This window comes from Eurytemora carolleeae, unplaced genomic scaffold (genome assembly GCF_000591075.1).
Source record: "Eurytemora carolleeae unplaced genomic scaffold, Eaff_2.0 scaffold713, whole genome shotgun sequence".
Lineage (NCBI taxonomy): Eukaryota > Metazoa > Arthropoda > Copepoda > Calanoida > Temoridae > Eurytemora > Eurytemora carolleeae.
Genome location: NW_019396600.1, coordinates 82,779 through 97,381, shown reverse-complemented (window position 1 = coordinate 97,381; position 14,603 = coordinate 82,779). Strand labels below are relative to the sequence as shown.

General features: G+C 29.5%; 1 protein-coding gene across 1 annotated transcript in view; it reads left to right on the top strand.

Moving 5' to 3' along the window:
- LOC111706118 (titin) overlaps positions 1–14,603 on the top strand; it is a 110,607-nt gene that overhangs the window by 63,385 nt on the left and 32,619 nt on the right. The window contains exons 48-52 of the mRNA XM_023478891.1: positions 4,125–4,214; positions 8,081–8,125; positions 10,610–10,662; positions 11,071–11,162; positions 11,473–11,537. Coding sequence (XP_023334659.1) covers positions 4,125–4,214; positions 8,081–8,125; positions 10,610–10,662; positions 11,071–11,162; positions 11,473–11,537 — 345 coding nt within the window. The remainder of the gene's footprint in view (positions 1–4,124; positions 4,215–8,080; positions 8,126–10,609; positions 10,663–11,070; positions 11,163–11,472; positions 11,538–14,603) is intronic.

Genomic DNA, 14,603 nt, shown 5'->3' with positions numbered 1-14,603 from the left:
TTAACAAATGATTTTACTGAACGAACCTTCTGAGTAAACAAAATGAAAAATCGGAACGGGCCCATCTCTATTTACAATTTACATTCACTCCATAACCTCTTTAAAAGATTAAAATAAAGAATGTATAAATGATGAAGAAAATACTAAATCAGAGAAATGCCTCAAGCAGTGAGGGGAGTAGCTCTAAAGCCTCCTTTTTAAAATACAAGAAACCTAAGAGTTCCGAATCCATTGCCATGCCAACCTTAAAGTCAACCATGGTAAAAAACAACTTTACAGAAGTCAACACAACTGAAGACACTAGAACAATTATACCACCTGAACCCCAAGTGATTAACGTCTCTAATAATGCGGGACAAAATGCTGATGTCAGTGTTAGTGCTGGTAAAGTGGGAATCAGTACTAAGACAAGACGAACCAGAAAATTACCCGTTGTTAAAGTCCAGTCAGTGGAAGAAGTTCAGGTATAGAAGTAGACAAGCACAAGCACATATTTTCAAACTTTCTTTCCAATAATTATTTTTTAGACCAAAGTTGGTTTTAAGTCTAATACGCGGAGGTCAATGACAACCATCCCAGCTGTAGGGCCGGAAAAAATGACTCCATGGGGAGTTGCTTTAAAACCTGTGCCTCGTAAGAGATTTTCTGAAATTGTCACGTCCAAGCACCAAGAGAGCGTAGAGCTTACAACTATGGAATCTAACAATCATGGTTCTAAGAAACCTGAGAAAAAAATTTCCTCTAAAGCGGAAAAAATTCAAGTTGCTATAGAGGTAACAATAACCACAACATGTAGTTTCAAACTTTTTTGTGTTATTTTCTTTGGAAATGAATCCACATTATTCCTAAAAACTGGTGCTGTTGAACTTACATAACTTCAGTTTAACCTCCAAACTCAAAAAATTGATCTAGACATGTTATTTTCTCTGCCATTCAGAAATGAATGGAAACTTTAAAAAAATTATTTAAAGGGTGTGAAAAAATGTTTGGGTTCAGCCTTTACCCGTGAACACTCCCTTTAATAGGGATATTCAAGGGTTGTAAACACCAGAATGCAGGAAAATTTGTTAACAAATATTTCTAAACTAAATGATGCTTAAAGAATGAAAACTTTTTTTCAAAATGCATGACTAAACTGCATAAATATTTAACCATGAATGTATATCTGCTAATTTTAATCAATATACTATACAAAAAACACGGAAGGAGAAAGAGTTAGCATTAGAGGAAATTTCGAGAAAAGATAACAGTGCCAAGGAGCCAACAAAAAAATTAGGGATTTATCAGAAAAAAGTAACTAATTTTTAAGCAATTAAAATATTAAAAAAAGTAATGAAAGAGTAGAAATTTTAAACTTCTTGTTTTTCAATGAAACTTTAGAAAAAAACAGCACTCAGGAGTCAGGACGCAGAAAAAAATACAATTATCTTAAAGTTAATATTTAAACAAATCGAAGTCGCAGATTTCTGATATTTTTTTGTGAAGAAGGAAAAAGTACTCTGGAGTCTCAAAATGTTTCATGTGCCATTCATTTTGATGCAAGGAATGAAGAAAAATGTGTTCTTAAAAAAGAATTGATGGGGGAGCTTTGAACAACTATCTACTTTTTATATGATTGTGGAATAAATTTTTTGTCTAAAATTACACAAAAAAACTTTATCAATTGGTCAGTAAACTTTCATTTTAAAATTAGAAATAGTTAGGAATACTGCAAACTATATCAAAATATCAAATACTATAGTGTTTCTGTTATTTTCCTTCTTTTTCTTAAATTTCTTATTTTCATTATTGTTCTTATTTTTTTTTCTTTATTTTCGTATTTTCTTTGTTCTTATTTTTCTTAATTTTCTTAATCTATTATTTTTCTTATTTTTCTTATTATTATTATTTTTCTTATTTTCTTATTTTTCTATCTATTTCAGAGATTTCAAAGTATTCAGGAATTCCTCATATTTGTTTTCACAACTTACGTTTGTTTGCTCAATTCATTATTTCAACGTTGAACTTCTTAATTTCCTTCCATCTCACCCCGGTTTTAGTCCTAGTTCTCTTCCTAATGTTTACAGTACAATCAGCAAAAACTTCAACATGGAATTTGTTGAATTTAATCATTTTGAGAATGACTAAATGAATTTTTATTTTGATAAATATGATCTGTATTCTACAAGACCTGGACTTCTAAATCAAGATGATAGATATGAGAAAACAAGCTCTGAATCCCTTCCCGAAATAGGCAGAAAAAAAATTCTTTTTATTCTTAATTTTTATTTTTTATTTAGTAATAAAAATAAGAGATTACTGCATGACATTTTTTAGAATAATTAAATAACTTTTTTGCCTTTTCCAGTTCATGATCATTCTGGAAGAAATGATAAAATCAGGCATATTTTAGTTTCATATTAATATTTATACATATAAATATATATTCTACAATCGCATTACCATTCGTCATTACAAGGCGTGTCACAAATTGTGCCAATCTACAGTGATGTAAATATGAACAAAAGCTCTAGAATCTATATATTAATTCGAAACTGTCATATCCAGTTCATCCAGGGAATCGCAGCCCAACAAAACCTTGATTAAGAAACATCTGAAAAACCGAATTCTAGCGGATTACAAGTAAGATATTCAGAAAACTTGGTTTCTATAAACCAGCTTAGTAGAATTCATAATTGAGGAGAGAATTCCTCAAACCCTTAGGAATTTCCAATAAATTTTTACAACTAGAAATCCTAGGAAACCGAGGAACAACTCCCTACCGGGCTCAACCTTTGGGAGTAAGGACTCCTTTAGCAGCCTTCTCCACGATTTTTCTGATCACACTTCGTCCTGCGATAGACTCAAGGCATAGATTTTCCTGTTAAATCGTAACATTTGTAAAATAAAAGTTCTCAGCACTGCATACTTACTTCAATATTTATTTATTCAGAGTTCGGAATTTCAGCCGATCAGAGGGGCGAGTGTTTCATTCCAGAGGAAAGTAATTATGTAACTTATCAATTTAAAAAAAATTCAAAACAGAAGCTTTAAATCAAATAAATAATAGTTTGAATTCTACAGAATGTCCATTCCACTGCTCAAGCCAATCCCCATTAGAGGCCAAGCCACTGAGATTGTTGTTCTTGATCAAACTCCATCAATGCTTCTATGTTCGTCATCAGACCTTAGGTTTTATATTTACAATTTGATACATACTACAATGTTATAAATCAAAAAGAAGAGAATAAAAACATACAATCATCTATATATATATGACTGTTAATAAATTTGCATAAGGATTCTGTCTCAATATGAGGTTCTTACGTTTCTCCCTTATAATTTTTTAATCTAAAGCCTTTTAAAAATCAGAAAAAAGTAATTGGTTTCGGATATAACACCTTTTGATATTTAATAAATGTTTTTTATATATTATAAGGCTGAACGGATTCACCGTGACGGTAGGAGAGTTAGAAGATATGTACAAGGTTGGAAGGCAGGCCTTCCGGGGGGAAATAACATCCGTGAAATACACTGAAACAAATGTTCCCATGTACTGTAGTGATATCGCGATGAGAGCGGTTGACTACTCAATATTTCTTGTAGTTATCCACATAGTACATACATATTTACGAATTTCGAATCTAAATAACTATGAGCAATAGTGATATTTTATATGCAATCAGTTCCATCGCATTATCACCACTTCGCTTAGGATAACTTTTATCAGTGTAGCACTACACTAGCACAAAATAACATTGACATTAATGAGAAAATCGCGAGTATATCTTAACCAAGAGATGAAACTTAAACAATAAAACATGCTAAATGTCTACTAACATTTTACACCTACACATTTTTTACTAACATCACATCTCATCAAGTGAGCAGAAAAGGAAATATTTGCTAATTTGATGGAAGTAGATAGACATATTAGCTTAAGAGCGGTTTTGCTTTATTTTAATGTAAACAGCAAAACTGCTCTACCTTGCACTGGTAGTTGTTCAAGGATCAATAAAAAGAAAAAATTTAAAAATACAGAAATAGTAAAATATCTAATCAATTAAGTTTTCTATTAGTTTTTTAAGTTGATCCTTGAAACAGCTGATTAACAGCTGATCTATTACACGTGGTGTTACACTCAGGTTCCGGAGAAGAAGAAATCCTACAGAGAAATCCGCGAAGAACAGCTGGCAAAGGAAAGAGCGGAAAAGGCTGCCCAAGAAGCAGAGGAGGTATGGACATTTTTTAATGATTTTTTTTCAGTTTTAGGTTCTCCAGATTTTGCAAGCTGTTAGGAATAAGTAATGGTTTATCAACAAGATGGAAAATGATATTATCATAAAAATATATATATTTATCTTAATACTCAATATTTATTGTATATTTAAAGTAAGAGTATATACCAATGTTGATATAGTGTGTTTATTATGTAGCTAGTGTAAGCTTATATAAGTAGCTAATATATCAATATAGCACTGTGCACAGTAGGTAGCAATCACAATATTTCCCTTTAGAAACCCTGCCTGCTTAAATTAAGAAAACAATATCAAATTATCAAAAGGGGCAGTTCTTGCAATTTCAAGTGATCTTTGATTTAAGGAGGGTATTCCCGAGTCACAAGTGTATACTCGCTTTATCTGATCTACAATCTTGAAGTTATCGTAATTGAATTCTGACAATTCCCCTATTGTTTCTGAAGCAATTTAAACTAACCAGTTTTTAATGAGAAGATGATGGATTACTCAGGCAAAGCTTTGTAGAGCACTGTTGGGGGTCGGGTAACCTTCGCTTTAAATGTGAAGGGTTTCTTAAAATTACGTGAACAGTCCCTTAAATATCTAAATATTAATGAAATTTTTGATTATGAAAACTATTCCAGAGCAGAATAACAATAGATGGAATTACAGGGGCCACTAGGGCCCTGGAACCAGGGGAATTATTAAAAATTGAACAGGTTCATAATTTTCTGTAAACTTCCTGTCACAAGTGGGACTATACGTGTATGTTAAAAATGCCTTTTTAGATAAGTGTAACATCGAATTGGATTTAGACCTTAAAAGGGCATTAAAGTTTATCAGAAATAATTTTTCCATAAAAAAGAGATGTTGCTATATAATTTTAAAGTTTGAGCAAGTTTGTGTTTAACAAAAGTAAAGAAAAACATTTAAGCGTTCTAACGCAAACTGTCCAATTGTTTTAATGAACAGAATACTTGAACAAATTGACAATTTTTGTTCAAATGTCCTATCACTGAAATGTCCTATCTATGAAATGTCCTATCTACGAAATGTCCTATCTATGAAATGTAGGCCATGTCTTCCTTCTAAAGCGTCAGAAATACAGCTGAAAAGTTCCAGTTTTTCCAATTTTGTTTTGAGGCTTTTTTAACAATTCACACGAGCATTTTTATTCAACAAATGCAGTATTAGTGAACAACTTTTATAAACAAATGAAAAAGTTGAATTTTAAGTTAAATTAAACAAATTTATAAATTACTCTTCATATTTAATGATTTTTTAATTGTTTCGTACTGTAGCTATGTATATGGGGAGCACTGTATTTACTTTTTTTCTTGTTTATTATACATCGAAGAAAACAAAATTTCGTAAATTAAAAATCTCCTCTGACTATGCAAAATCTTCTTTGTCTATTAAATGTCAGCCTATGAAATGTCTTTCTATGAAAAGGTCCTATCTATGAAATGTCTTATCTATGAAATGTCCTATCTATGAAATGTCCTATCTATGAAAAGTCCTATCTATGAAATCTCCTCTTTATAAAATTTTCGTCTATAAAATGTATTTCTTTGAAATGTCCTATCTATGAAATGTCTTTCTATATAATATCTTTCTATGAAATATTTTTCTATGAAATATCTTTCTATGAAATATCTTTCAATGAAATATCTTATTATGAAGTATTTTTGTATGAAATATCTTTCAATGAAATATCTTTCTATGAAATATCTTCCTATGAAATATCTTTCTATGAAATATTTTTTTTGTAATATTTTCCTATGAAATGTCCAAACGCCCATTTATAAATCTGTTCATTAACTGATGTTTAACAAAATGGTTTGAAAACACCTTTTTTGACAAACCAATATTTTTAAAGAGAGGGGAGGTTGCTACTTACAACTTACAAGCATATTGCTTCAATTTTTACGAAAAATCTTAATTTGAACGCAATTATCAACTGCAAGGTCCAAAATAAAACTTACATTTTTCGGAATAAATTAGATTTAGATTTACATAATTGTACCAAATGAATCAAAAATAACAATGCTTGAAATAAATTGTTAAGACTTAATCTTAATCTTTTTATCTGCAGATTATTTCATTTTTATTTCATTCATATTTTTTTTATCAGAGAAATATTAAACTTAAGCAAATCATGAGTGTTTTATTATTCTCTGAATTCAATAATTGTTTTTCATTAAAAATGTAATTTCTTGTACCTAGAAGAGAAAAATTACATTTTATTATTAGATCTTTTTTATTGTGTTCCTCAAAGAGCTACGTTATTTTTTTTTATTTAAGCAATGTGATAGCCCCTTAATCCTGTTAATCATAACAGAAATATTATAAGAAATCTTATATGTTTGTTTACAAAACATTAATATTTTATTATTAATATATATATATTTATATATATATATATATATATATATTAATATTAATAATTATTATTTATATTTAATAAAAAAAAACTTCTAAAAGCCCTTTCCTGTCTTGACAGTTAAAAAAGATTTAGTTAGGTTGTATAAGAATATTTATATGTTACATAATATGTGTAAGTATATGGTGTAAAAGAATAATAACATATAATATAACATGTAATAGATAAGTTTTAAATTATGTACATCATGTACTTTAGGCCGCGAAAAGTGGAGGGTTTTTGGATCAGGTAGATGGATGTAATGTACATAAATTTTTCAAATGTACAGTGCCCCTCCTCTTGTTACATAATCATCAATGATGTATGTAATCTGTACAGTACCCCTGTACTCTTCAAATGGTGCATGAAAAAAAAATATTTTACAATTTAGGCTACATTTTACATTTTTTTAAGCAAAACAAATAAATTATTATTTTCAAATAAAATTGCAAAAATTGAAAATTAAACCCATGAATACTATCCAACTATAGGCCAGGAGAGAACATAATATTACATAAATCAAAGACAATTTGACGTTTTAGAATTCCCGAAAAAAAACTTAAAAACTTAAAACGTCAGACCCCGAATCGTTGAAACAAGAGGAAAATTTTGTGAAAGCTCTGATAATTTGTATTCTCTCTGATATTTTTGGGATAAGTTTAATTTTGTATATATATGTATATGTATGCCTACAGTATGCCAGCCTAATTAATTCATTAATTAAACTTGAATTCTAATTTTCAGGAAAGTGTGAACCTACAAGAGAAATTCATTGATTTTCTTAAAAAACGCAATATTCCATCAGATTTATCTGATTTATCAATCGATGAAATATTAGAGGTGACGCAAAATGCGTATCTAGATTTTAAAAAGTATCTAGAAAAAAAACTGTCCGAAAAAACTAAGATTATGTTAGGAAAACTTAATCATCGTTAATAGTTAAAAATATCTAATAAGCTCTCAAAACTATCTAAACATAAATTGATTTTTTGCCGCAAACTTTAATTTTCTTATCCCTATATATTTGCAATCCGATGTCGTAGACCTTTGATATTTCATTCTATAAAATCTGTTAGATAAAGTTTGAAATATCAAAGCTTTAAACCACGTGCACCAGGGTGCAAAGATATAGCGATTAGAAAATTAGAGTTTGTATTAAAAAATCAATTCCTTTGCTGTTATTTTGGGGCTAACAGTGGGTAATGTACCTTTGAAAGTTTTTAAATATTCAAAACTTTCTGTTGTTAAGTATTTCTAACAAACCCGGTTCTTTTTCGACAGTGGTTAAGTTAGAGTTAAATATGCGTAGAAAATCTTTGAATTCAATTTATTTTTGTGCTAAAAAATGTTGAAATACTAAAATTAGAATGCCTGTAAATATTTCTAAAGTGTCTGTATATATTTTATATTTTTTTCTAAATGTTTATTAATAATTTTATAGGAAGCCAATAAGCCTGCAGGGCCCAACTTTAAGATTACAAAGTCGGTTAGTAACGGTTTGACGAAAATACACAACTCTGCAAACGTGCAAATCCGCAAAATTTGTCCGTTTGTTACCAAAAACACAAAGTGTGAACTTCGGAAAATGCGCAAATCTGCGTATAGGTTTAAATGCTGACTATGACGCAAGACTGACAACTTTAAAAACTTCTAAACAAAACTTTAAACTTCTATTTTCTTTGAATTCATGAACCAGGAAAAGTCTAAATATTAATAAATTCTGCTTTTTTTGTTCCTTGTTCATGAATATCTATGAAGATTTCATTTATGAAAATATCAAACTGCACGAATTTCAGCATTCAAAACAAACAAATAAATGAAATCTTTAAAAAAGAGCATTTTTGTGTGTGGCTTCTTTTATGCTCGTTCTTCTTTCCTTTCTTTCTCTTCATTTCTCTTTATTCTTCAACATCCATTCATTTATTCAAATTTTTCATAATTTCAGATTTAATATTTGTCTTTATTATTATATTTTTTTTTCTAAAATGAAATTTAATGGCCTTCCTACAACAATTCTACAGATCTTGAAAAATATTTCCCTCCCTTTTTCTGCATGTTCCCCACCCCCCAGCCAGCCCATATCACCGCCATAACAATCGAAAAAAATATTGTCCTCCCATTTTGGTCTTCTGATATATACCTGACAACCCTGAAACAATAATCTTTTAAACAATATTTGCTCTAAATAAACAGAGTTATCCACAAAGAATGATATTTTAATGACGACCTGAAAATAATGATAAAATTCAATGTGAAGCTGAACTTGGCCTTCTGCCTGTTATATATTTATTCTTATTGAATTATCAATAATTCGGGCAAAGTAAGATAAATTCAGTAGTTAAACAATCCAGAAATAGATATCAGAAAAAAATTTATGCAGTCGTCTCTGAAGTCTCATCCTTTGTGGTAAACCCTGTATTTTCTTCAGCAAACCCCAAACCCCCAATCCCCTTCCCCTAGCCACGGGGAGAGATGTAAATCTTCTTAAATAGAATTTGTCAGATAAAGAACTAATTCATCTTCTACTATCCAAAATAAAATCAAAATCATTTTAAAGGAATTGAGTCTTTGCCACAAACTCAAATTTTCTAATCCCTATATCTTTGCAACCCAACGCCGAAGACCTTAGATATTTCAAACTATGAATTTTGGTAGATCAAATAGACTAAGTTTAAAATATCATAGGTTTGCACAATCAAGTTGCTAAGCTATAAGGATTAGAAAATTTGAGTTTGTGACAAAGACTCAAGTCCTTTCAAGTTTTTGATTTCACAACGTTATATAAAAACCCCCTCCTCCCCTAACTTCTTAATTTTCAAATAATTCCAATGCATTGAGAAATTTTTGTCTCAATATTTTTCCAAAATAAAAACTAAATAATTCTCTAAACATCGACTCTGACAATTGACAAAAACCGACGAAATATGTTTGAAAGGAAATCTTTTTTGCAAACATTTATATAGATATTTTTAACAAGTCTTATATTCAAAATTTAAGATTGCTACAAGAGCAAATTTAAGTAAAAGAAGTGAAATTTTCTTTAAAAAGTTAAGTTTTAGAAAATGTTAGATTTCTTCTTTCCCTATTGTGTGTTATACTGTACATATATGATGTACAATGTACATAATAGATCTAAAGGTTTTGCAAAATTTATATTTAAAGTATAGTAATAATAAAATAGAGGGGATGCAAAATTGTACTATGTACTTTGAAAAAACTTTTCTGTCCCGTCTATCTTGTGTCCAATTAATATACAAACTGTACAAAGGCTAGTTTTTAATTTTATTCTAAAGATCAAAGAATAATTTTATGAAAATTGGAAAATTCTGATTAAACTTTTATACAAAAATCTTCTTTGATATGCAAAATATTGGATTACAGAGATCAAGCAGATATTTGTTTAATTTGATAAAGGATGAAAAAATTTAAAGAGTGTTAAAAAATCTCAAATTTGAAAAATTAATGTTAAAAGAAAAATACACTAATTTCAAATTTTTTTAGTTTCTTATTTTGTATTAGTTTACCCAGAACTTCGGAGTCATCGAAAAAATTTATAAAACGTCGTCTTAACAATTTTTCAATGGGTTTTATACTATTAAAAAACATATCTTACTATTTATAAAATTAAGTAAATAGTTAAATGTAAATGAACAGTTTTAAGAGCTCCAATGATTATTCAAATCAATTAAAAAAATCTAAATATCTGCAGTTTTCAATCCATCAGTTGGTTTAGAAGACGACATGTTTATTTATTCTACTAATGTCTCCAAACTTCTGGGTTGAACTGGATATTATCTATAGTTCATAAATGAGAAGCTTTGTTAAAGGAACTACATGCTTCAAGTTTAAACTAATTTTTCAAAAATGAAAGATTTTTTTGTTTGCAACATTCGATAAAATAAAAAATTTATTAAGTCTCTGTCATCCTTGAACCATATTTTTATAATGCACTAATCTATGTACTGTACAGCGCCGTAGGTTAAGCGGACAGGATGGGGATGAGAAATCAGAATGGGAGAGAAGGTAAATTATAACAACATTTGATGACCAGAAAACTTTGAAAAAATAAGAAGACTTTTAGAATCAAGAAATGACATTTTACATAAGGCATACGCAATTGGGGGTGTTAACAGACCCATTAAACTTAATTAGTGATTTTTATGTGTTTAGTAAACTATTCACTTCCTAGCAAAACAATATCAAATTAACTTTAATGGTGCCCTCTTCCTTTGTCAGAGTTTTCATTTTACAGTAAAGGATCACTTTTGATAAAAAATTACCCAGATATTTTTAAAATTTTACTTTATTTCTTGAAATAAATTTCTCACCCAATTCCTAAATATATTCCTAATTAAATTCCTAAATAAAATCATAGATAAAAATTCATGCATATGACCAGAAATTGTTAAAACATCCTTTTTTAAACTTTAGACTTGAAAAGCCGTCAGTTCCTCTAAAAGCTACAGGGGACCCAGGACCTCCACGTATTGTAGAAATTCAGGAGAAATACAGCGCTGTCGAAGGTAAATCAATCAATCTAATAATCAATCCTTATTATTTGTTTAACCGATGTTTCATCCGATTAATCAAGGAATCCATTAAAAATGGAGAAACATAAAATATCAAATGTCTTCATCGGTATGTTTCTGTAGAGTAATTTTGGTTTAAATAGTCTTTTGAAAGCAAAATGTGAACTGAAATGTCTTTTACTGCTGAGCGTTTTGAATTGTCCTCACGAATCGTCAGCTTTTAAGAATATCCGTACAGAAAAATCGAATTGAGTTATTAAAATAATTTTACCAAAAACTAATCCTTATGATTTGTGATATTTAGAACAAACTGCTTGCTGTTATATGTTCGTTGAGGGAAATCCTGCTCCTACGTTTAAATTCTACAAGGTACATTTATTCATATTATTTATCAATAAATCAGATATATGAGACAAGGAAAACTTGTCTCATAAATCCAAGATTTTTTTTAATTTTCTGCAGCTTGAGAGTTGATACGTATCCTTATCAATTAAATAATGTTCACATTAAAGGGAGTGTTCGCGAAAAATGAAAGGGGGTATAGGCTTAATGCGATAAAAAAGCGCTTTTGATTGCTATTAATCTTACTTCTATCTGTTGCGTCTATAAGGAGAAAATTGTTAAAGACGTCTCATACCGAATAACATGGCGTCCATACAAATTGAGAAAATTGCAACATACGACTGAGACCGTAAAAAAATCAATTTAATTTCAAACAAATCATTCAGATATTACAACCTATAGTCATCGATTATCTTTCGCCACATTTATGTATAGTTGATTTTTCATAATATGTTTTAATTGTTATGATCTGAGAGTTACTTATAAAAACGTTTATTCCTGTCTCGAGGATTTTTGGTAATGAAGACGACATTTTCATATTTTCCAGGAATGTTCGAAAACAAGTTGTAAGCTAAATATTATTTTAAAAAACAAAATCAAAACTAGTATGAAATATTAAATATATACAAATGTGGCGAAAGATAATCGATGACTATAGGTTGTAATATCTGAATGATTTGTTTGATATTAATTTGATTTTTTTACGGTCTAAGTCGTATGTTCCAACTTCCTCAATTTGTATGGGCGTTACGCTCTTCGGTATGAGACGTCTTTATCAATTTTCTCCTTATAGACGCAACAGATAGAAGTAAGATTAGTAGCGATCAAAAGCGCTTTTTTATCGCATTAAGCCTATACCCCCTTTCATTTTTCGCGAACACTCCCTTTAAATATGGGCATTGTTTGTGTGATCGAACGAACTATATTTTTCGTTCAGGAAAAAACGAATGATGGACGAACGACTTGGATCTTTCAGTAAAATGAAAAAATCAATAGTTTTTTTTTAAAACGATTATACTGAACTATTGTTCAGTGAGAAAGAGAACGATAAAGATTAAACATTAAAGGGACCGTTCACTTATTTGGGTAATTTCAGGGTAAACTAAACAGCATATTCCTGTTGATTAGTAATAGTCTTACTTTACAAAGACAACTGTGGCCGGAGAAAAAGCCGATTTTTCGTTCAGAATTCGAGCGCAAAGGGACGGTCCCTCTCTATAGACACTAATTGATGTTTTTTTTCAGTATGTTGTAGATCAAAATACATTTCGAATATAAAATTAAACTGTAGTATCTAATCGTTAATTGTAAATGTCATTATTTTTTAATTTTTGTTGTTTTTTAACTTTCTATTTCTAAAATAACACTATTTTATCGCATTCAAAATTGTGTATTGCCTGTGTAAAAAGCTGAATTGAACGCGGCATGACAAATGAAAAGTTGTGCACATGCGGGAAAAAATTTTACAAAATCTACAAACCTAAATACGAGTAATGATTAATTGATTGTCGTAGAGACGTCGTCTTTGTATACACATTTTACATGTTTTATTGCGTAAAATGTAAATTTCTTGCTAACTCAAATATCAAAAGTTTTCATATTTTAGTACATAATAACGAACACATAATAACATTCAAATATAATAAATTTAAATGTTATTGGGCTGCTGTTACTGAAAAAAAAACATCAAATAGTGTCTATAGAGAGGGACCGTCCCTTTCCGCTCAAATTCTGAACGAAAAATCGGCTTTTTCTCCGGCCACAGTTGTCTTTAAAAAGTAAGACTATTACCAATCAAGAGCGAATAGGCTGTTTAGTTTACCCTGAAATTACCCAAACAAGTGAACGGTCCCTTTAAAGATACTTTTAAGAATCAACGAATTAAGATGAACGAACGATAAACGAACGAAATGTAAATTGCCGCTCTCTAGGTTCACTTTGAAATTTCGGCAACAGTCCCTTAAATAATCCAAGGGGAAGTTTATCTTTAAAATAATTATTGCATAAATTGTTCCTTTTAATTTAAATTGCCTAAATCCTAACTCCTTAATCCTATTCCTTAATTAGCAGGATTCATTTAGTATTTTCTAAATAAATTTTAAATCTTTACTTTCAGTCTTAATCCACTTTTTTTCTTTAGTATTATCTAAAAAATGTTTTTGGGGGTCAACACATTTTAAGTAAACTATTGCTGGATTTCGGTAAAAAGAAATAAAAATGGTCGCAAGGAATTGAGTTTTTAGTTTTTACCACAAACTCTTAAATTTTCTTATTTCTGTAGGTTTATAACCTGATCAAGTTAAACTCTTATATTTCAAACTTGAATATTTTCAAAATAAATTTTAAATCTTTACTTTCAGTCTTAATCCAGTTTTTTTCTTTAGTATTATCTAAAAAATGTTTTTGGGGGCCAACACATTTTAAGTAAACTATTGCTGGATTTCGGTAAAAAAAATAAAAATTGTCGCAAGGAATTGAGTTTTTAGTTTTTAGCACAAACTCTTAAATTTTCTCTTTCTGTAGGTTTATAACCTGATCAAGTTAAACTCTTATATTTCAAACTTGAACTATTTAATCTAACATAATTTATATTTTTAAAAACTAAAGGTTTCAACATCAGGTTTCAAATATATAGGGATTAGAAAATCAAAGTTTGTGGTAAAAACTCAGTTCCTGTGTCTAGATAAAACCACGTTAATGTTCAAAACTTGAAAACTTAATGAATTAAAACAATCTAATCCAGCATTTTATAGTACCGCGACGGCAGGAAAGTATAATGTTAAATTAACTAAACTTTTAAACAATATTAAACCAAAACATTATTGCAATAATAATTTTAAATTTTTCAAGAACAAAAAATAACAATTTTAACAATAAACTATAAAATAAACTGCGATGTCGCGTTATTGTGCGGCCTTATTTATGCGTCAAAATAATTGCGTCTTCTTTTTCAACAGCGATATGTGAAACCATTTGCCATAAAAGAGGTTATAGTATACATATAGAGGGACTATGTACAAGTGTGCACAAAATCTTAACCTAGACTCAGCTTAGTTACAATCTTCCCACCAAGTTCCGTACAAGGGTTCATTT